A 24,030-nucleotide genomic window follows, 5' to 3' on the forward strand; every position below is an offset into this window, starting at 1 on the left:
ACTTATCTGTCACCAACCTTTATTCTGTTTCTTCACAGTTTATTCTTCATCTTCGCGTTCACAAAGGGGGTACAATACATGGACCCAATTCTCCCAAGGTTTCAAGTGACAGCCTGAATATTTTCCCCCGAGCCCTACATGACTGTTTACAGTCCTTTCAGCCTGAGAGTGGGTCGGTACTGATACAATATGTTGATGACTTGTTGGCTGCTGATTCATTTGAGTCGTCCCTGGCAGATACAAAACAGGTTCTGTTTTGTCTCTTCCAGCAGGACACAAGTTTTCAAGGGATAACCTACAGTTTCTTAGGACAAGGGTCAAATACCTGGGACGTAGTACTTGTACATGATTTGACAGTTCATAGACAACATGCCGTATTGGTCCTTCAAAGTTCTGCCTGAACCCGGTATGTCTCATCAGCATGATGGCACCAGTATTACTGCAATGTGCCTTGCCATGCACAAAGGGTGGACGATGAGAATACTGGTGAAGGGAAATTTTGTATAGACACTGATATGCATGATGGTATGGAATATCTGAATCAGACCTTTACTGCAAGACCAGACATAAATGACAGCCCGTTAGTGAAGGCAGACCTAATATTTTTTTATTTTTTTTCCCTCTAGAGATGTTTTTTTTTCTTTTTTTGAGTTATGCTCATGGTATTCTACATTTGCAAACACACAACAATTATGTTAAGATGCAAATACAGGAAAAGGAGGTCTAGAAGGTGAAGGGTTATGGTCAGGAGTTCTCAGGACTCTGGAGAGATGGACAAGGAAAGCCAGTGGCCCTCAGGACGTATCTCCCAAGCCTAGCTTAGGCAGCACATAGTCTGACTCACCTAGGGTAAGGAAGGTATGTGCAACTTGGTAAGAGCTTACTGGTGTGCACCAGGTTTCTCTTCTCAGGCAAGCAGGAAAGCAATGACCTGTCTTACTTGCATGAGAAAGAACATTTGGTAAGGTAGCACCAACAGAGCCATCCCATACTCCTCCTGCAAACGGACCTTTTCCGGTAATACAAATTGACATCATACAGTTAACACCCTGTAGGAATCTGAAATATGTATTTGTGTACACTGATGTTTTCTCAACTGGGTAGAGGCATTTCCTGCCACCACAATTACTGCTGTATTTACAGCAAACAAAATTGTGCAGAATTTTGTGTGCAGATATGGTATCCTAAGGAGTAGGAGCAAAGTGATAGCTTTAAACTGGACTATTGTGGTCATAGACACTGCCACTAGTGATATGTAGCATCGGAACAACTCACATATCCCCAATTAATGAATCAGCATCTTTAACATTTTTGTTTTGTTTCTTTAGTGCTTTTTTTTTGGAAGACAACCTCCTGTCATGAACTTGAAACTGTTCATTCCTGATATGCCAACTACTAACTGTCTTGATTGTGAACCAGTGGCGTCACAAGGGGGGTGCGGGGGGTGCGGCCCGCTCCCGGGTGTCACCCGCCGAGGGGTGACACCAAAATGCCGGCTCCTGCAGAGTGACAGAAGCCGAGTGCTGCACTGTTATATTATGTGCAGCACTCGGCTCCTGTCACTGTGTAGGAGCCAGCACTGCAGGGACAGCACCTCCCGAGAGTCAGCCCTCACCTCCCACACCCCCCAGTGAAAAAAAAAACGGGTGTCGGGACGCGAAGCCCCGCCCCTCCGCAAAGCCCCGCCCCCTTTGCATATCTGCAATGGTGTAAAAATAGGTTCCACCCGCGAAGCCCCGTCCCTCTATTTAAGCCCCGCCCATTCCCGCGAAGCCCCACCTCTTTTCTCCTCGCTGCCGCACCGGGTGTCACAGAGGTGAGTGACGCCTCTGTTGTGAACCAATGGACTGTGTGATTGATCTTACGCTCAGGTTGTCTATTAGACAGGTGGGAAGGACCGTACCAAGGCCCTCATTCCGAGTTGATCGCTCTGTATTTTTCATCGCATCGCAGTGAAATTCCGCTTAGTACGCATGCGCAATATTCGCACTGCGACTGCGCCAAGTATTTTTACAATGAAGATAGTATTTTTACTCACGGCTTTTCCTTCGCTCCGGCGATCGTAGTGTGATTGACAGGAAATGGGTGTTACTGGGCGGAAACACAGCGTTTTAGGGGCGTGTGGATGAAAACGCTACCGTTTCCGGAAAAAACGCAGGAGTGGCCGGAGAAACGGGGGAGTGTCTGAGCGAACGCTGGGTGTGTTTGTGACGTCAAACCAGGAACGACAAGCACTGAACTGATCGCACAGGCAGAGTAAGTGTGGAGCTACTCTAAAACTGCTAAGTAGTTTGTGATCGCAATATTGCGATTACTTCGGTCGCAATTTTAAGATGCTAAGATACACTCCCAGTAGGCGGCGGCTTAGCGTGTGTAACTCTGCTAAATTCGCCTTGCGAGCGATCAACTCGGAATGAGGGCCCAAGTTTTGTTGACAGCACGATCCCAGTGAAAGTACCCGAGAGACAGACTTGTGTCCATGAATTCTCATTGCAGGAAAGTCGGTAGTCCGGAAGGAACTCATAAAGGGAATGAGATCGCAGAAATATCACCCGAGAGTTTGTTCCGTGAAGACTGAGAGGCAACACTGTTGAACACTACCTGAGCGTACTAAAGGATTACAGAAAGACCAGTCGTAATGGATTTGCTATGGGCAAGATTTGTTTTGTTCTAGCTTTCTTTTTTCCCTTTGACAAACTTTTCTTTCAGGACATTCTATTTTTGTGAGGTTTTCATGAGGAGTCGAGTGTGGGACTGGAACTGGTTCTGGAGAAATGATTGATGCCTTTATAGGATACCAGTATCAGCCTATCACTTTGTTAAAACCAGAGAAAATCAAAGGTCTAGTAGTTATGGTGTTCGGAGGTAATGTGATAGGCTATTGTCTGAAGAATATTCTATTTTGTAGTTATTATGACTCTATAATTGAAGATGAATGTATCCAGAGATGTCATTCTAGCAATAAGGCAGCATTTGACAGTCATCCCTTGAGTGATTACCACTCACTAGTGGGTAAGTTCTTAAACCAAACGGAATGTTGGATTTGCTCACAGGTACCTCTAAGACAAAATAATGCAGTATTAGTGCCATATTCTTTAGCGTTAGCTGAGGTACTTGAATTACATGGAGGGGGGGACCAGTGGAGAAGGAATATAATATAACTAGACCCCTAGTCTTTTTAAATCCACCAGTACCATAGATAAATCCCAGGTATGTTTAAATCTCAACAATTTCAGGAAATCAGAAAATTGGGAGGTAATCAGGAACAATAAGACAATGGCTTTTTCACACATAACAGATAAAGAGCTCATTAATATATGTGGAAGAAAAGTGTATGAGTGCCTCTTCCCAAACTCCAAAGGTTTATGTTATCTAGGAAGGACACTACCTGAAATAATAACCCTTGTTCAATGATGAAACAGACCTAGCATACATTCCAGAAATGAGAACAATGTTCAGGGAATGATAGGAATATATACCAGGAAAATTTTATATGTCTCTTTCACAATTTGTTTGTGTTTTCTCCCTCTACCCAGCAAAACCTCTATCGATTCCGAACATCAGTGTACAAAGATGTAGGTGCACGTATTTGTGCAACATTCGTTCAAATCAGACATCATAGGCCATATCACTGTCCCAGCAAATTCTATAGGTTGAATGTCATCCCACACCTAACAAGTGGTCCCGTGACCGCCGAGTACATATAGAGGATGTCTCTTCCTTCTCCCTGTCTTCCCCAAATATAGTCAATGTCTGATTAGCTAAATTAATACATACGTGTATCTAGGTCACAGATTATGTGTTTGAAATATATTTTTTTGTAATTATGTTTAGTGTGTTAGTTATGACAGTCATTGTCTACTGACAAAGGGTGAACTGTCAAAGTCAAAAATATTACATACACAGCAAATAAAACCCCGAACAGATGGGTCCCTCTGCGTTTGCATACATGTAGTGTGCACAGAGATATATGGTAGCATACACATTCACACAGACAAACCAGAAAGATATATTCAACACAAATTTCATACAACACATAAATTAAACATATCAAGCACCAGACATTATAATGTATTTATATAGGAGAGTTATAACATCATATATATGTGTATTAATTGAACGGAACATGTTAAACATGTCATGCTTGCTGTCAAAATGATCAGGGGCATGAGTGTGTTAATTTGATAGCAATGGGTAGATTATAGCACATTGCAACGATTAGTTATGATTAAATGCAGGAACATGAAGCCACAAATTTAAATTTAACAAAGAACTTCCTGAAAGACAGCATGGCTAATCCCTATGATGTGATATTCAAGGCAGGACATTGCTTGCATATGAACTGACCAATAACACATCATGAATGAGAGATCACCCTCCCTTGGACCCATAACAAAAGACTCAGTCCCAGACATGTACTTCTCCCAATACACAGTATATAGGTATTTTCCCTCACCCAAGAAGTTCTGTGTTATTTTGTTAGTTGCTGTTGGGGTAGATTCAAAGATGGAGCGGACTGTGCATTGAGCATGGGACAGGGAGAAGTTTGCTGGCTGTAATTGATCCTTATGTAACTACAGCTGCTTCTTGTGTAATTGCAACTGTAACCATATATATATACTGTACATGTGTTATATGGTATGCATACCCTTTTAATATCAAATACATCTCTGAGTGTTGGACCTCAGTAATCCAATGTGTGCAAGAGCTTGTTTTCTCTTAAGGGATGTAGTGTTTGCGATGTACAGTGCACTTTTATCGTATATGGTAATAAAATGTGCCTTGCGTCCGCAGCATATATTAATGCTGGCATGTTAAATATTTATTAGAAATAATCTCAACTTCTCAGAAAATGTACACAATACACGTAATACACAATGACACACATGTAGTTCTACATCAGTTCCTTCATCTGGAGCTCTGAAAACCATGTTTTTCTGTTTATAAATTGTCTTAAACTCATCCGGGATGAAACACAGATCTTAAAATTAAGGTAATAAAGATATCTTATTATAAAAATTAAAACACAATCAAATATAGATGTTATTCTTGAATTTAAAGATGCAATTATTACAGTTGTTTATAATTCTGCAGCTGCAGCTCTGAGCCTATATCAGTCCCAGATAATGTATATAAACTGCAGCACTGAGGAGCTGCAGAGCTGTCAGGGATTATACTGACTGAGCAGAGCCTGTGTGTGTCATGTCCTGGTCTCCTGTACACTCTGCCTGTTACCTGTGGTCAGTTATCCTGCTGATAATATGTTATGGGAGTATAACACAAGACTCAGCCAGTCAGTGTCACCTTGCTGCAGAAAAGTCTGCATTTGAGTTTAAATATTACCAAGATGGAGACATCATTGTTGGAGGACTATTATCTGCTCATTTCAAAACCATAGAGTATGAATCTGCATACGGCATGTCTACATTCCGCACTATATGTGTAGCGTAAGTCTTTTTTAGTGTATTTTCTGTATTTTAACTATATACTGTAATTGCTTGTTTTACAGGGGTCTTTCTGTTTATTTTGTTATCCAGGAAAAAAATATTACAATAGTGAAATAGGGACACACATTTCCCAACAACACACCACCTATTACATACATGTACTGAGAGACCCCACAACATGTGTGCAGCTACCACCAGGTGTCTCTCCAGGTGAGAGTGTGACTGATGATGAGACAGTTCTGCAGAGGTGACAGTGTCACAGTGTCTCATTGCTGTATATGTCACACACACTGTGTAACAGTCACACACTGTATACTGATCAGTGACAGGAATATATGATGAGACTCTCACAGGGAACATTGCTGCAGCCCTGATAGATCAGGAGTGAGTATTACACTATAATGATCAGTGACAGGTATATATGATGAGGCTCTAGCAGGGAACATCGCTGCAGCCTGATAGATCTGGAGTGAGTATTACACTATAATGATCAGTGACTGGTATATATGATGAGACTCTAGCAGGGAACATCGCTGCAGCCTTATAGATCTGGAGTGAGTATTACACTATAATGATCAGTGACAGGTATATATGATGAGACTCTAGCAGGGAACATCGCTGCAGCCTGATAGATCTGGAGTGAGTATTACACTATAATGATCAGTGACAGGTATATATGATGAGACTCTAGCAGGGAACATAGCTGCAGCCTGATAGATCAGGAGTGAGTATTACACTATAGTAATCAGTGACAGGTATATATGATGAGACTCTAGCAGGGAACATCGCTGCAGCCCTGATAGATCTGGAGTGAGTATTACACTATAATGATCAGTGACATGTATATATGATGAGACTCTAGCAGGGAACATCGCTGCTGCCCTGATAGATCTGGAGTGAGTATTACACTGTAATGATCAGTGACTGGTATATATGATGAGACTCTAGCAGAGAACATCGCTGCAGCCTGATAGATCTGGAGTGAGTATTACACTATAATGATCAGTGACAGGTATATATGATGAGACTCTAGCAGGGAACATCGCTGCAGCCTGATAGATCTGTAGTGAGTATTACACTATGATGATCAGTGACAGGTATATATGATGAGACTCAAGCAGGGAACATCGCTGCAGTCTGATAGATCTGGAGTGAGTATTACACTATAATGATCAGTGACAGGTATATATGATGAGACTCTAGCAGGGAACATCGCTGCAGCCTGATAGATCAGGAGTGAGTATTACACTATAATGATCAGTGACAGGTATATATGATGAGACTCTAGCAGGGAACATCGCTGCAGCCTGATAGATCTGGAGTGAGTATTACACTATAATGATCAGTGACAGGTATATATGATGAGACTCTAGCAGGGAACATTGCTGCAGCCTGATAGATCTGGAGTGAGTATTACACTATAATAATCAGTGACAGGTATATATGATGAGACTCTAGCAGGGAACATCGCTGCAGCCTGATAGATCTGGAGTGAGTATTACACTATAATGATCAGTGACAGGTATATATGATGAGACTCTAGCAGGGAACATCGCTGCAGCCCTGATAGATCTGGAGTGAGTATTACACTATAATGATCAGTGACAGGTATATATGATGAGACTCTAGCAGGGAACATCACTGCAGCCTGATAGATCTGGAGTGAGTATTACACTATAATGATCAGTGACAGGTATATATGATGAGACTCTAGCAGGAAACATCACTGCAGCCTGATAGATCTGGAGTGAGTATTACACTATAGTGATCAGTGACAGGTATATATGATGAGACTCTAGCAGGGAACATCGCTGCAGCCTGATAGATCTGGAGTGAGTATTACACTATAATGATCAGTGACAGGTATATATGATGAGACTCTAGCAGGGAACATTGCTGCAGCCCTGATAGATCTGGAGTGAGTATTACACTATAATGATCAGTGACAGGTATATATAATGAGACTCTAGCAGGGAACATCACTGCAGCCTGATAGATCTGGAGTGAGTATTACACTATAATGATCAGTGACAGGTATATATGATGAGACTCTAGCAGGGAACATCGCTGCAGCCTGATAGATCAGGAGTGAGTATTACACTATAATGATCAGTGACAGGTATATATGATGAGACTCTAGCAGGGAACATCGCTGCAGCCTGATAGATCTGGTGTGAGTATTACACTATAATGATCAGTGACAGGTATATATAATGAGACTCTAGCAGGGAACATCGCTGCAGCCTGATAGATCTGGTGTGAGTATTACACTATAATGATCAGTGACAGGTATATATGATGAGACTCTAGTAGGGAACATCGCTGCAGCCTGATAGATCAGGAGTGAGTATTACACTATAATGATCAGTGACTGGTATATATGATGAGACTCTAGCAGGGAACATCGCTGCAGCCTGATAGATCTGGAGTGAGTATTACACTATAATGATCAGTGACAGGTATATATGATGAGACTCTAGCAGGGAACATTGCTGCAGCCTGATAGATCAGGAGTGAGTATTACAGTATATAATGATCAGTGACAGGTATATATGATGAGACTCTAGCAGGGAACATCGCTGCAGCCTGATAGATCAGGAGTGAGTATTACACTATAATGATCAGTGACAGGTATATATGATGAGACTCTAGCAGGGAACATCGCTGCAGCCTGATAGATCAGGAGTGAGTATTACACTGTATAATGATCAGTGACAGGTATATATGATGGGACTCTAGCAGGGAACATCGCTGCAGCCCTGATAGATCTGGAGTGAGTATTACACTATAATGATCAGTGACAGGTATATATGATGAGACTCTAGCAGGGAACATCGCTGCAGCCCTGATAGATCTGGAGTGAGTATTACACTATAATGATCAGTGACAGGTATATATGATGAGAATCTAGCAGGGAACATCGCTGCAGCCTGATAGATCTGGAGTGAGTATTACACTATAATGATTAGTGACAGGTATATATGATGAGACTCTAGCAGGGAACATCGCTGCAGCCTGATAGATCTGGAGTGAGTATTACACTATAATGATCAGTGACTAGTATATATGATGAGACTCTAGCAGGGAACATTGCTGCAGCCCTGATAGATCTGGAGTGAGTATTACACTATAATGATGATCAGTGACAGGTATATATGATGAGACTCTAACAGGGAACATCGCTGCAGCCTGATAGATCTGGAGTGAGTATTACACTGTATAATGATCAGTGACAGGTATATATGATGAGACTCTAGCAGGGAACATCACTGCAGCCTGATAGATCTGGAGTGAGTATTACACTGTATAATGATCAGTGACTGGTATATATGATGAGACTCTAGCAGGGAACATCGCTGCAGCCTGATAGATCTGGAGTGAGTATTACACTATAATGATCAGTGACAGGTATATATGATGAGACTCTAGCAGGGAACATCGCTGCAGCCTGATAGATCTGGAGTGAGTATTACACTATAATGATCAGTGACAGGTATATATGATGAGACTCTAGCAGGGAACATCGCTGCAGCCTGATAGATCTGGAGTGAGTATTACACTATAATGATCAGTGACTGGTATATATGATGAGACTCTAGCAGGGAACATCGCTGCAGCCTGATAGATCTGGAGTGAGTATTACACTATAATGATCAGTGACAGGTATATATGATGAGACTCTAGCAGGGAACATCGCTGCAGCCTGATAGATCTGGAGTGAGTATTACACTATAATGATCAGTGACAGGTATATATGATGAGACTCTAGCAGGGAACATCGCTGCAGCCTGATAGATCTGGAGTGAGTATTACACTATAATGATCAGTGACAGGTATATATGATGAGACTCTAGCAGGGAACATCGCTGCAGCCTGATAGATCAGGAGTGAGTATTACACTATAATGATTAGTGACAGGTATATATGATGAGACTCTAGCAGGGAACATCGCTGCAGCCTGATAGATCTGGAGTGAGTATTACACTATAATGATCAGTGACAGGTATATATGATGAGACTCTAGCAGGGAACATCGCTGCAGCCTGATAGATCTGTAGTGAGTATTACACTATAATGATCAGTGACAGGTATATATGATGAGACTCTAGTAGGGAATATCGCTGCAGTCCTGATAGATCTGGAGTGAGTATTACACTATAATGATCAGTGACAGGTATATATGATGAGACTCTAGTAGGGAATATCGCTGCAGTCCTGATAGATCTGGAGTGAGTATTACACTATAATGATCAGTGACAGGTATATATGATGAGACTCTAGCAGGGAACATCACTGCAGCCTGATAGATCTGGAGTGAGTATTACACTGTATAATGATCAGTGACTGGTATATATGATGAGACTCTAGCAGGGAACATCGCTGCAGCCTGATAGATCTGGAGTGAGTATTACACTATAATGATCAGTGACAGGTATATATGATGAGACTCTAGCAGGGAACATCGCTGCAGCCTGATAGATCTGGAGTGAGTATTACACTATAATGATCAGTGACAGGTATATATGATGAGACTCTAGCAGGGAACATCGCTGCAGCCCTGATAGATCTGGAGTGAGTATTACACTATAATGATCAGTGACAGGTATATATGATGAGACTCTAGCAGGGAACATCGCTGCAGCCTGATAGATCTGGAGTGAGTATTACACTATAATGATCAGTGACAGGTATATATGATGAGACTCTAGCAGGGAACATCGCTGCAGCCTGATAGATCTGGAGTGAGTATTACACTATAATGATCAGTGACAGGTATATATGATGAGACTCTAGCAGGGAACATCGCTGCAGCCCTGATAGATCTGGAGTGAGTATTACACTATAATGATCAGTGACAGGTATATATGATGAGACTCTAGCAGGGAACATCGCTGCAGCCTGATAGATCTGGAGTGAGTATTACACTATAATGATCAGTGACTGGTATATATGATGAGACTCTAGCAGGGAACATCGCTGCAGCCTGATAGATCTGGAGTGAGTATTACACTATAATGATCAGTGACAGGTATATATGATGAGACTCTAGCAGGGAACATCGCTGCAGCCTGATAGATCTGGAGTGAGTATTACACTATAATGATCAGTGACAGGTATATATGATGAGACTCTAGCAGGGAACATCGCTGCAGCCTGATAGATCTGGAGTGAGTATTACACTATAATGATCAGTGACAGGTATATATGATGAGACTCTAGCAGGGAACATCGCTGCAGCCTGATAGATCAGGAGTGAGTATTACACTATAATGATTAGTGACAGGTATATATGATGAGACTCTAGCAGGGAACATCGCTGCAGCCTGATAGATCTGGAGTGAGTATTACACTATAATGATCAGTGACAGGTATATATGATGAGACTCTAGCAGGGAACATCGCTGCAGCCTGATAGATCTGGAGTGAGTATTACACTATAATGATCAGTGACAGGTATATATGATGAGACTCTAGTAGGGAACATCGCTGCAGCCTGATAGATCTGGAGTGAGTATTACACTATAATGATCAGTGACAGGTATATATGATGAGACTCTAGCAGGGAACATCGCTGCAGTCCTGATAGATCTGGAGTGAGTATTACACTATAATGATCAGTGACAGGTATATATGATGAGACTCTAGCAGGGAACATCGCTGCAGCCTGATAGATCTGGAGTGAGTATTACACTATAATGGTCAGTGACAGGTATATATGATGAGACTCTAGCAGGGAACATCACTGCAGCCTGATAGATCTGGAGTGAGTATTACACTATAATGATAAGTGACAGGTATATATGATGAGACTCTAGCAGGGAACATCGCTGCAGCCCTGATAGATCAGGAGTGAGTATTACACTGTATAATGATCAGTGACAGGTATATATGATGAGACTCTAGCAGGGAACATCGCTGCAGCCTGATAGATCTGGAGTGAGTATGACACTATAATGATCAGTGACAGGTATATATGATGAGACTCTAGCAGAGAACATCGCTGCAATCCTGATAGATCTGGAGTGAGTATTACACTATAATGATCAGTGACAGGTATATATGATGAGACTCTAGCAGAGAACATCGCTGCAGCCTGATAGATCTGGAGTGAGTATTACACTATAATGATCAGTGACAGGTATATATGATGAGACTCTAGCAGGGAACATCGCTGCAGCCCTGATAGATCTGGAGTGAGTATTACTCTATAATGATCAGTGACCGGTATATATGATGAGACTCTAGCAGGGAACATCGCTGCAGCCCTGATAGATCTGGAGTGAGTATTACACTATAATGATCAGTGACAGGTATATATGATGAGACTCTAGCAGGGAACATCGCTGCAGCCTGATAGATCTGGAGTGAGTATTACACTATGATGATCAGTTACAGGTATATATGATGAGACTCTAGCAGGGAACATCGCTGCAGCCTGATAGATCTGGAGTGAGTATTACACTATAATGATCAGTGACAGGTATATATGATGAGACTCTAGCAGGGAACATCGCTGCAGCCCTGATAGATCTGGAGTGAGTATTACACTATAGTGATCAGTGACAGGTATATATGATGAGACTCTAGCAGGGAACATCGCTGCAGCCTGATAGATCTGGAGTGAGTATTACACTATAATGATCAGTGACAGGTATATATGATGAGACTCTAGCAGGGAACATCGCTGCAGCCCTTATAGATCTGGGCCTATATTTACTAATATCCGTGTTTGAGTCGGTTTGTGTAGTGTTTTAAGTCATTTTGTATCGGGTGCATTTTCATGCAACTTTTTGAAACTATATACGCAAAGTAACGAAGCAGCCGACTTTATGGTTTTCGTTTTTTCCGATGTCGATGCCAGTCGTTTTTTTTTGGCACATTTACGGCCGTCATTGTCATTTGCGTACGTGTTTTTGTGGGTTTTTCTGGTTTATTTTCTAAGTTAAATGCAGCAGGTTTTTTTTTAAACCCCGGCTGCATTTTCATTTTTAGTTTCGTTTTTCCTCCCCGTTCGTGATTGGTTGTGTTTCATATGTAGAAGTGTCTGTGCGCAACCATATAAATATGCCCCAAACCGTCCGCACCTCGTGGGTTTAGTTAGTGGTGAGTAGGGAGGTTGTGCTGTGGAGGTAGGTGAATTTGTGGTTTGGTGAGGAGTGTTGGTAGTGATTTCTGAGTGTAGTATTGTGTTTGAAAGTCGTCTTATCATTCTTGTAGTCTTGTCTTTTGTGGTTTTGTCTAATTTTTTTGTCCAAGTTTTTTTTCTTTATAGTCCCTTGTCAGTGTGTGTGTGTGTGTGTGTGTGTGTGTGTGTGTGTGTGTGTGTGTGTGTGTGTGTGTGTGTGTGTGAGAGAGTTGTGCAGTGGTAGTGGAGGAGTGTGTTGTTTGTCTTTTTTTTCTGTGTTAAGTGTTTAGACACACAATTATGTGTGACTCAGAGGTGGGTGAGGTGGAGGGTGTGAGTGAGGGTGAAGAGGTTGGTCAGGTGGAGGAGGTAAGTGTGAGTGAGGTTAGTGAGGTGGAGGAGGTGGGTGAGGTTGCTGCAGTAGCCTCAAGTGACAGTGATAGTGACAGTCAGACAGCTCTGCAGCCACGCACCACTACTAAGACTGGGTGGAATGTAAAGTTTAGTTATGCAGAAAATGTGGCATTGGTGCGGGAGCTGATGAAGTATCAGCGGCAACTATTTTGGGCCTGAGCCAGCCAAGGTGCCAACACGGAAGAATACGGTGTTGTGGGTGAAAGTTGTTGCTGCTGTCAATAGTGAGGGGGTGGTCAAGCAGACGGAGCACACGTGCCGCAAACGGTACTATGACATAAAGCGACGTGTCAAGTCCAAAATGGCCAAGGAGGTAAGTCGGCTCGAGAAACTGGTGGTGGCCAGCCCTATATTGCAAGATATCTGGACTATGAGGAGCCCATGCGGAGTGTAAAATCTCCTGAAGAAGTCTCTGCAACCCATGACCGGGATTCAGATAGGCCCAGGAAGAATGGTGAGCATGTGTATTTGCATTAACATTCTATGACCTTACTTCTGTTTTTTTTTTTTTCAAATGTGTGTCATGTGACGTTGCATATTACTCCCATCTTCAAGTGTGTGTCAGCAAATACAATGTTTTTGGTAATGTTTTCTACAAAAGCCAATGTCACATCTTTATTGTATGTCATGTGTTTTTTTTTCTGTATATTTTCCATGTGTAGTTTGGACTTGGTGTGTCATTGAATTGTCCTGCAATAATGTTTTCCTTTTGCACATTTTTAAGTTTTTAATTTGGACTAGGTTTTATATTTAGGTTATCCATGTGCAATGTTGCAAAAACAGTGGTTGTCATGTTAGAGGCTGGGGTAGTGGAAAGTGGTTTGGAAACCACTTACATGTGTAATATCATTAGAACTGAATGGGGTTTTTTTTAAACTCCCACTATTTGTTTGTTCAGTTTGAGTCTGTATTTGTACCCAACACTGCAGTCTAATTTTTTTATTTTTTTATTTTTTATTTGGGTTTTGTTTTTGTTTGGCTCATATAGTGGTAATGTGTGTTTGGAGTGCCACATCACAGAGCAATTTCTATATTGCATCTGTAAATTTTTTCCTTTCATTACAAAATGAAGATGTGTTTGTTTTTAGTTGTTAGTTTATGTATTTTTACTTGTGTCCTATGTCTGTGTCCTGTACATGTTTTCCTGTGTTGCACTTTCCATAGTGCATATGGCTATTGGACAATGTTTATTGTTTTATGTAGTGGTTTTTTGGTTTACGGTTCTTATGTTTTATTTGATAAAAAAACAAGCATTTTTAACAGATTTATTGTTTATAAGCATAATGGGTGGATGTATCAACAATAGCATGAATACATGATTTTTTTTTTTTTGGTTTTACAGTGTTGGAAAAAAGCAGTACTGGTCGACCTATATCTGATGATGATGACAATGCTGCGGAAGCAGGTAAAGTGTCTATTGTAGCATAGGGTATGTTTGTAAAGGAATGGCCATAACAAAATTTAACTTTCAATACTAGGTCCATCAAAAGAAGTCTGGAGCAGCAGAAGGCGGACTTTTGTAACACACCACCAAAAAAAAAAACATGTGGCAGGAAAGAAAGCAAGGTGTGATGTCCAGGACCAACCACAGCAGGCTACCCCGCCATGAAGATTATCGATAGTATGTTCGGTCCCCCCACTCCAAATTTTGGACACACCTCCAAGACGCGAACCACACTCCCCTCATCTTGATTGTGAGAATCAAACTGAAATAAATGTATTTAATTTCAGATCATAATAAAACTTTTACTTAAATGCATTAAGTCCAAACACATCAAAATCAGATATACTTACCGAAGTCAGTTAAACATGAAATGGAATCCTAGCAAAATGGCCTTGTCCACATCCTGTAAAGATATGTATGTCCACTTCAGCCATACAGTAGCACATTGTGTGGAAGATGCTGCAACAGAAACTCATGTGTAATTTTGGAAAATAGTAAGGTTGTTTAATACATTTTCACATGTGTGTTTGACCTAACATTGCCAAATACATATAAAAACATTACTATATTTGTTTTTGAAAAGCTATAAGGTAACACATTATGGATTACAATGTGTTTTTATGGTGGAGTATGTCTGATCTACAATAAAACTCATGTGTTTACTTTCACAATGAAGTAACCAGACACATTTGCCACAAACAGGCATATGTATGTATTTAAGTTATGAGTGATGATGTTGCTAGCCAGGATATCTGAATGCAACAGTCAATGACAAGTGTTCCATGTGTAGTGATTTGTTACAATTTATCAAACATATGGATAACTAATAGTGATGTGCACCGGACATTTTTCGGTTTTTGTGTTTTGGTTTTGGATTCGGTTCCGTGGCCGTGTTTTAGATTCGGACGCGTTTTGGCAAAACCTCACCGAAAATTTTTTGTCGGATTCGGGTGTGTTTTGGATTCGGGTGTTTTTTTTACAAAAAACCCTCAAAAACAGCTTAAATCATAGAATTTGGGGGTCATTATGATCCCATAGTATTATTAACCTCAATAACCATAATTTCCACTCATTTCCAGTCTATTCTGAACACCTCACACCTCACAATATTATTTTTAGTCCTAAAATTTGCGCCGAGGTCGCTGGATGACTAAGCTAAGCGACACAAGTGGCCGACACAAACACCTGGACCATCTAGGAGTGGCACTGCAGTCTCAGACAGGATGGCAGAATTAAAAAAATAGTCCCCAAATAGCACAGGATGCAAAGAAAAAAAGAGGTGCACCAATGTCGCTGTGTGACTAAGCTAAACAACGCAAGTGGCCGACACAAATACCTGGCCCATCTAGGAGTGTCACTGCAGTGTCAGACAGGATGGCAAATTAAAAAATAGTCCCCAAACAGCACATGATCTAAAGAAAATAAGAGGTGCAATGAGGTAACTGTGTGACTAAGCTAAGCGATCCAAGTGGCCGACACAAACACCTGGCCCATCTAGGAGTGGCACTGCAGTTTTCTAGCCAGAGGATGAGTGCTTCCATGCTCATGTGAATCTGAACCACTAGCGATAAACATAGGCCAGGGCCTCAGCCGTTCCTTGCCAATGGTATATTGGCAAGTTTACGCTTCTCATCAGACGCTTTTAATTTTGATTTTTGGGTCATTTTACTGAACTTTAGTTTTTTGGATTTTACATGCTCTCTACTATGATATTGGGCATCGGTCTTGGCAGACATCGTTGATGGCATTTCATCGTCTCGGCAATGACTAGTGGCAGCAGCTTCAGCACGAGGTGGAAGTGGATCTTGATCTTTCCCTATTTTATCCTCCACATTTTTGTTCTCCATTTTTTAATGTCTGGAATTATATGCCAGTATCAATAGCAATGGCCTACTACTATATATACTGTGCACAACTGAAATGCACCACAGGTATGGATGGTTAGTATACTTGACGACACAGAGGTAGGTAGAGCAGTGGCTTTCTGTACCGTACTGCTATATATTATATACTGGTGGTCACCAAACTGTGCAAAACTGAAATGCACCACAAGTATGGATGGATAGTATACTTGACGACACAGAGGTACGTAGAGCAGTGGCCTTCTGTACCGTACTGCTATATATTATATACTGGTGGTCAGCAAAATTATGCACTGTACTCCTACTATATACTACAATGCAGCACAGATATGGAGCGTTTTTCAGGTAGAGAACGTATAATACTGGTGGTCACTGGTCACTGGTCCGCAAAACTGTGCACTGTACTCCTCCTATATAATACTGGTGGTCCCCAGTCCCCACAATAAAGCATGTTCTTCCAACCAATGTAAAAAACGTTGTTTTCTCAATTTCTTAAAAAATAAAGTCTTTTTTATTAATAAAAAATCTCAATGGACATTCCACAGGTTCACAGTTCCTTTTTCAACAGCACATAGATAACAGCAGGTCACAAAAACAGGAATTATCTCACCGGATTCTCTGGACGTTCTTTTAGTAATGCGGTGCTGCTCCCTTGCCTCAGGTTATTCCCGGTGCTGCCGGCTCGCACCTGACCTCTCCGCTCTGGTCGCAGCCACGTATGAGACAATCCCCTCTCCGCCTGTGTTAGATGCTCGCGGTCGGGTTTACCTCCGCTAAACGCCAGGGCGGCTGATGGTGGATTTGGTCATCTTAACAGGAGAAGTGACATGCTTTTAACTGCACAGTGAGAGAAGCGGCACAGAAAAATAGCAGGTGGAAGCAAGGTATCACCGAGTGGCGTTTAGCGGAGGTAAACCCGACCGCGAGCATCTAACACAGGCAGAGAGGGGATTGTCTGATACGTGGCTGCGACCAGAGCGGAGAGGTCAGGTGCGAGCCGGCAGCACCGGGAATAACCTGAGGCAAGGGAGCAGCACCGCATTACTAAAAGAACGTCCAGAGAATCCGGTGAGATAATTCCTGTTTCTGTGACCTGCTGTTATCTATGTGCTGTTGAAAAAGGAACTGTGAACCTGTGGAATGTCCATTGAGATTTTTTATTAATAAAAAAGACTTTATTTTTTAAGAAATTGAGAATACAACGTTTTTTACATTGGTTGGAAGAACATTCTTAGTTGGAGTCAAAGAGACAGCGCTTAGGGTCTTTTGAAGGACTATCTATACTATTGGTTTCCATTTCAGCTGATGGGCTGATCAGCTTTCCCTGATATAAGACACAGCTGCAGTCTCTAAGAGCGCTTCTGGTTAAGTTTCCATTGATTTTCAGTATCCCACAATAAAGCAGTGTGAGTACAGATATATGCAGCACACTGAGCACAGATATAGAGCATTTTTCAGGCAGAGAACGTATAATACTGGTGGTCACTGGTCACTGGTCAGCAAAACTCTGCACTGTACTCCTCCTATATAATACCTTTGGTCCCCAGTCCCTACAATAAAGCAGTGTGAGCACAGCTATTTGCAGCACACTGAGCACAGATATGGAGCATTTTTCAGGCAGAGAACGTATAATACTGGTGGTCACTCGTCACTGGTCAGCAAAACTCTGCACTGTTCTCCTCCTATATAATACTGCTGGTCCCCAGTCCCCACAACAAAGCAGTGTGAGCACATATATATGCAGCACAATGAGCACAGATATGGAGAATTTTTTAGGAAGAGAACGTATAATACTGGTGGTCACTGGTCAGCAAAACTCTGCACTGTACTCCTCCTATATACCCAGTCCACACAATAAAGCAGTGAGCACAGATATTTGCAGCCCCCTGAACAAAACTGAGAGGACGCCAGACACATCCTCTCACTATCATTTCCTATGCACAAGTGAAAAATGGCGGCGACGCGCGGCTCCTTATGTAGAATCCGAATCTCGCGAGAATCTGACAGCAGGATGATTACGTTCGGGCGCGCTCGGGTTTACCGAGCAAGGCTGAAGAATCCGAGTCTGCCTCGGAACCGTGTAAAATAGGTGAAGTTCGGGGGGGTTCAGATTCCGAGGAACTGAACCCGCTTATCACTAATAACTAACGGATATTTTTTTTTAATTACAGCTTCTAGTCCTGGTAACAGCATTCCTCCGCAACAACAGCAACACAGTGATATGGATGAGACAATCATGTTAGAAATGCAGCCATTAAGCCAATGAATCAGCCACCCAGCACCTGTGAGTACACCACCACAGCAAAGCACACCACCACCACAACACAGTCCAACAACACCAGTAACACAAGTCCCTGATCACGTGTTTTGGAACATTTGGGCTAGACAGCAGGTCACTAATGAAGATTGCCTGCATAGGCAGGCACAAATGTTTGCAAGCCTACCATGTCACCTCAGAAGAATTATCCGAAATATGAGTCGACAAAATGAACAAACTATGAGAATTGGCAATGCCATGGAACACATGCCATGGGCAACTTACAGCACATAATGGAAGAACAGCACAGACTAATGGAACAACAGCACAGACATCAGCAAAGCTATATCAACATTTTTCAAAACAATCAAAATATAAATGAATCTTTATTCCGAATTGTAGACAATCAAAATGCTGCTACTCGTGAACTCAATGCCACCCTCACTAACCTCATTGAAACACTCAGATCCATGCACTGACAGCAAACAAGCAGCAGTTCTGGTAAGACTACTCCAAATATCATGCCAGTGTCATCACCACCAAGATGCTCCACCAGAGCACGCCAACATGACAGTGTTAAAGGCAAAGGGCAGGACAAGCAGCCACCCAAAAAATCTTAATAAATAAACCTCACATTTTTAATTTCACTGAAGTATATCAAAATACTTAGTAAGTGTATGTTTGTCATAATACATATAACACTTAGCTCCATGACAATTTGTACAACATCGTAAATTTTAAGTGGTACAAACAACAACAGGAAATTTGTATGCACATTTATTCTTTACCATCTTTGAATTTTTTGGGAGGAGGGAAATGTTGTTTGAGCTGCACATAGATGTTAGCAGGAAGTAACCAGGCCACTTGATTTTTTTATAATCATTACTCTTTCTAGATTCCAATCATTCTCAGATCCTGCAGACACAATAATTGGCAGCCAGGCAGAATATGTTTAGCAGGAAGTAAACAGACAACTTGATTTTTTTTTTATAATCATTACTCTTTCTAGATTCCAATAATTCTCAGAACCTGCAGACACAATAATTGGCAGCCAGGCAGAATATGTTTAGCAGGAAGTAAACAGACAACTTGATTTTTTTTATAAGCATTACTCTTTCTAGATTCCAATCATTCTCAGATCCTGCAGACACAATAATTGGCAGCCAGCCAGAATCATCCTTGACCAATGCAACTTACAATGTGAATTAAAACTGGTTTACATTTCTTCTGTAGACGACTTTACTAGAAAAACACAATAGAGTTGTGTAAAAGTGTCCTAATATGTTTGTGTAAATTTTTTAAATGTAATACCCAAAATGAATGACATTATTGTTGTGGCATGTTTGTGTGTGTTAAAAATGATTAATCATATTTAAAAACCTGAGGCAGAACCCACAAAATGAAAAATATTTTAACTTTTTACACTAATATGTGTAATAATGGATATACATTGAAAAATATGTATTGACTTTTAAAACACCAAATTTACTCAAGCAAACATAAGGCAATAAAATATTTTGGATGAGACAATGTGTGTCCCTTTTATAGGCATGATAAGTCAGGTGTGAATGATTTGTAAGTGTAAACACGGCTGAAAAAATCAGGTCTATTTTTTTGCAGATTTTTTTTTTGATTCGCAAAATAATACGACTGCAATTGAGCACTCAGAGACTAACACCCAAATACGAATGAAAAGTGAATACCCGTGTTCTATGAAATAACAGCCGTGTTTGACCAATGGTCTATTCATTCGTATTTCTGAACTTTGTCATTCAAACCATTACGAATAGTCCAAACACTGCGGAGATTTGTGCTTAGTGAATTCCTGTGTTGGGACTTAGAAAAAAAAAATAGACAAACTCAAATTTTTTGTAAAAATTGGCCCTGGAGTGAGTATTACACTGTAATGATCAGTGACTGGTATATATGATGAGACTCTAGCAGAGAACATTGCTGCAGCCTGATAGATCTGGAGTGAGTATTACACTATAATGATCAGTGACAGGTATATATGATGAGACTCTAGCAGGGAACATCGCTGCAGCCTGATAGATCTGGAGTGAGTATTACACTATAATGATCAGTGACAGGTATATATGATGAGACTCTAGCAGAGAACATCGCTGCAGCCCTGATAGATCTGGAGTGAGTATTACACTATAATAATCACTTGCAGGTTTATATGTTGAGACTCTAGCAGGGAACATCGCTGCAGCCTGATAGATCTGGAGTGAGTATTACACTATAATGATCAGTGACAGGTATATATGATGAGACTCTAGCAGAGAACATCGCTGCAGCCCTGATAGATCTGGAGTGAGTATTACACTATAGGGATCAGTGACAGGTATATATGATGAGACTCTAGCAGGGAACATCGCTGCAGCCCTGATAGATCTGTAGTGAGTATTACACTATAATGATCAGTGACAGGTATATATGATGAGACTCTAGCAGGGAACATCGCTGCAGCCCTGATAAATCTGGAGTGAGTATGACACTATGATGACTGTGGTCTGTACATGAGAAGCTTATGCTGTAAGTGTCCTGATGGTCACAGTTGCTGCACAATTTTATGGATTAAAAATGTTATCCTGATATTTACCCAAATGAATTGTTGATAATATTTTTAACACTGAAATTTACTTTGTCTGTTTTTCTTTGTTATTATAATATGAATTATAGAGCAGAATAATGATTTGTGCTCAGCAGTAATTAGGTTCTGCAGCTGCTGTACTAGACACTTACTGTACTATACATAGAACGATTGCTAGCTGTATAACCAACATAGGGGCTGAACCATCCTTATACAGCTGAAAAATGCAACTTCCAAAAAAGAGAACCACAAAAATTACACAGCGTCAAAATTCAGAATATATACTAAAAATAATAATATATCAGTGACTGTGAAAAATATTAACAAATTTATACAGAATATGATTAAGAACAAATAAAAATGTGGATCAGATTGCAGATGTGACATTATATAGATGTGTGTGAATTATCGCCAAATAGCGACATTTGCAAGAAACAGACTCTGAGACTCAGCAGCGCTAAGTATATTTTTCCTTATATATAGATCTCAGGGCATCACTAATGCAACAAAAGTACAATGTAAGGGTGCAGTGACCACTGGGGCTAGCATGTTATGTACTTCTGGGATGCAGTCACAATGCTTGCGGTCAGGATTTTGGCATTCAGGAGACCAGCGACGGTATCCAGACAGCCGGCATTTTGCTGAAGGCTAGTATACTGACACCCACCAATGATTGCTACTCGTATGGTGGTTCCACGCCACCAACTGAGTGGCAATAGAAACTGTAATGAGCAAAGCTTGCCACCAGGCCCTCTGCATGGCAAGCACACAAGGGAACTCGCTGCCTCACAGCCGGCATCCCGTCTCCTGGAATATCATACTGACCTCTACTTATGTGTGAGATAAAGTTGTAAAAAATGTAAAAGAAGAATTCTGCACTAAATATCATTATACTTTATTTGTGACTTTATACTCACTATGTACTTTTTCTTTTACAACATTGAGTAAGAGTGAGTGGGAGGCACAAGCAATACTAGGATAACTATAGTAAATAGGAAAGGAATGGATAAGAAAAGACAAAAGAAAGGTGATAGGATATAGGGGAAGGAAAGGGGCAGAAGTTGGAAGGGGATGAGAGTCATTCGAGTTAATTACGCTGTGTAGATGAGTAAAAGAAAATGTGTTCATCGTATCCAGTGGTTTCTTTAAAGGCTAACCAGTTATTCCAGGTAGCCACAAAATCAGAAGTAGGAAGCTTTATGAAAGAGGTTAGGTCATCCATGAGCATTCAATGGTCTATACTCTGGAACCAAAGAGACACATTCGGGCAAACTGAGGCTCTCTGCAGTGTTCATCAAATGCCGGAGTAGTGATTTTTTAAATATATTGAAACAGGAATGTCCATGAAATTGTATAGCCAAATCTCAGGTGTATCTTGTAGAGATCCTTATAGACACTTCCCGCAGAAATTTTGCAGCTGTCCGCCATGAATTATTGCCCTTGAGTGTACTAACTAAACATTGGGTTACAGAAATTAAAAATCAGCAGTTAATGATTGGCTTACTAATTGTGGCACATACTCAACATTTTGCAGACCTGACATTGAAGAGTACAGAAGTATCCTGGCATTAATCTTTGCAATTGGTGAAATTAACAAGGACCCCAACCTTCTCCCCAATGTGACTTTGGGTTATCACATATATGACACTTGTGGGGATCAAAAGAAAACCTTAGGCTATGTCCTACAGATATTGTCTGGAGAAATGATGGAGGCTCCTAATTATTCCTGTATGAAACATGAGAAAGTTTTTGGATTTGTTGGTGATTCTGATTTTCATACAAGCCATGTGATGGCCCAGTTACTGAGTCTGTACCAGTACCCACAGGTAAGTGATCTCTGTATTTTATCTGTATTTTATTATTCAGTACCTGCCAATATCCTCACATTTCTCCCTAAAATGTGCCTGTCTCTCATTGGCTGTTGTTCTTCTCTATGCCTCTTGGGGCCGCTGAATATATCTCCACCATTGTATTTTTCTTAGAAAGGTGCATTTATATTACAAATAGAGGTATTTCATCATTGTGGTACATACTTCCTGAATAATATGAGTAACTCTGGTACTGGGGGTCTTGGGTTTCAAAACTTTGCTTTATGCATGTTATCATAGTGGAATCAAGTCTATAATGAACATTACTTATAAGGGCACACACATCCTGCAATAATACAATTGTCCTGTGAGTTCTTTAATTGCTCATGAGACCTTAAGTATTGCAATTTCTACTACAAATTAGTTGTTGCAATCAAATACAATAGTTGCTGCACAGAAATAGTAAAAAAAATACATATTGCAGAAATTGTGAATACATCACAATATGCAGTCTGATCACAAAACCACACACAATTTCCTATATGTGCAAGGCAAGGTCATTCTTGTGACACAAGAGGCTGGAAGTGGTCATCGCTGATGTCAGAGGCCCCCTTAAAAATACATGGGCACACCTGTGTTTTTGCAAACCCAGAAAACCCAAAAGAAAACCCCACCATGGCTGAGTAGTTGGGAGGGGGTAATGCAATGGCCACAGGGGCCTGTATAAATGTGTCATAGGTGTGAAGATCCGGGTTATTAGAACCCATTATTTACCTGCTAACTGACTCCTGAGACTGGCCCGGCGTTCCAGGCCTGCATTCCAACTGTGCTGTCTGCGGGCAGCGCGCTGCAGGTCTGTGTCTCAAGGTTCTCTTCTGTGATCGCGGCAGTGCTGGCATGGCAACATTATACAAAATATCCATTTGTTTAAAGTACGGTGTCTCTTGCCCTCCGTGACCTCAGCCGCCATTACTACTGATTCTCACATAAAAAGTACAAAAAGACTTTCTCTCCAGTTTCCAACATAGGCGCAACAATGTTTGTTTATCATCACATGTTGTTTTCAGCCTATCCGC

At 41.1% G+C, this 24,030-nt stretch overlaps 1 protein-coding gene across 1 annotated transcript in view; it reads left to right on the top strand.

Moving 5' to 3' along the window:
* The first annotated feature begins 2,774 nt into the window (after window positions 1-2,774).
* The window catches only part of LOC134993223 (vomeronasal type-2 receptor 26-like), an 82,802-nt gene continuing 61,546 nt past the window's right edge, over window positions 2,775-24,030 (top strand). The window contains exons 1-3 of the mRNA XM_063950855.1: window positions 2,775-3,012; window positions 5,315-5,447; window positions 22,681-22,972. Coding sequence (XP_063806925.1) covers window positions 2,775-3,012; window positions 5,315-5,447; window positions 22,681-22,972 — 663 coding nt within the window. The remainder of the gene's footprint in view (window positions 3,013-5,314; window positions 5,448-22,680; window positions 22,973-24,030) is intronic.

The sequence above is a fragment of the Pseudophryne corroboree genome, unplaced genomic scaffold (genome assembly GCF_028390025.1).
Source record: "Pseudophryne corroboree isolate aPseCor3 unplaced genomic scaffold, aPseCor3.hap2 scaffold_1267, whole genome shotgun sequence".
Classification (NCBI taxonomy): domain Eukaryota; kingdom Metazoa; phylum Chordata; class Amphibia; order Anura; family Myobatrachidae; genus Pseudophryne; species Pseudophryne corroboree.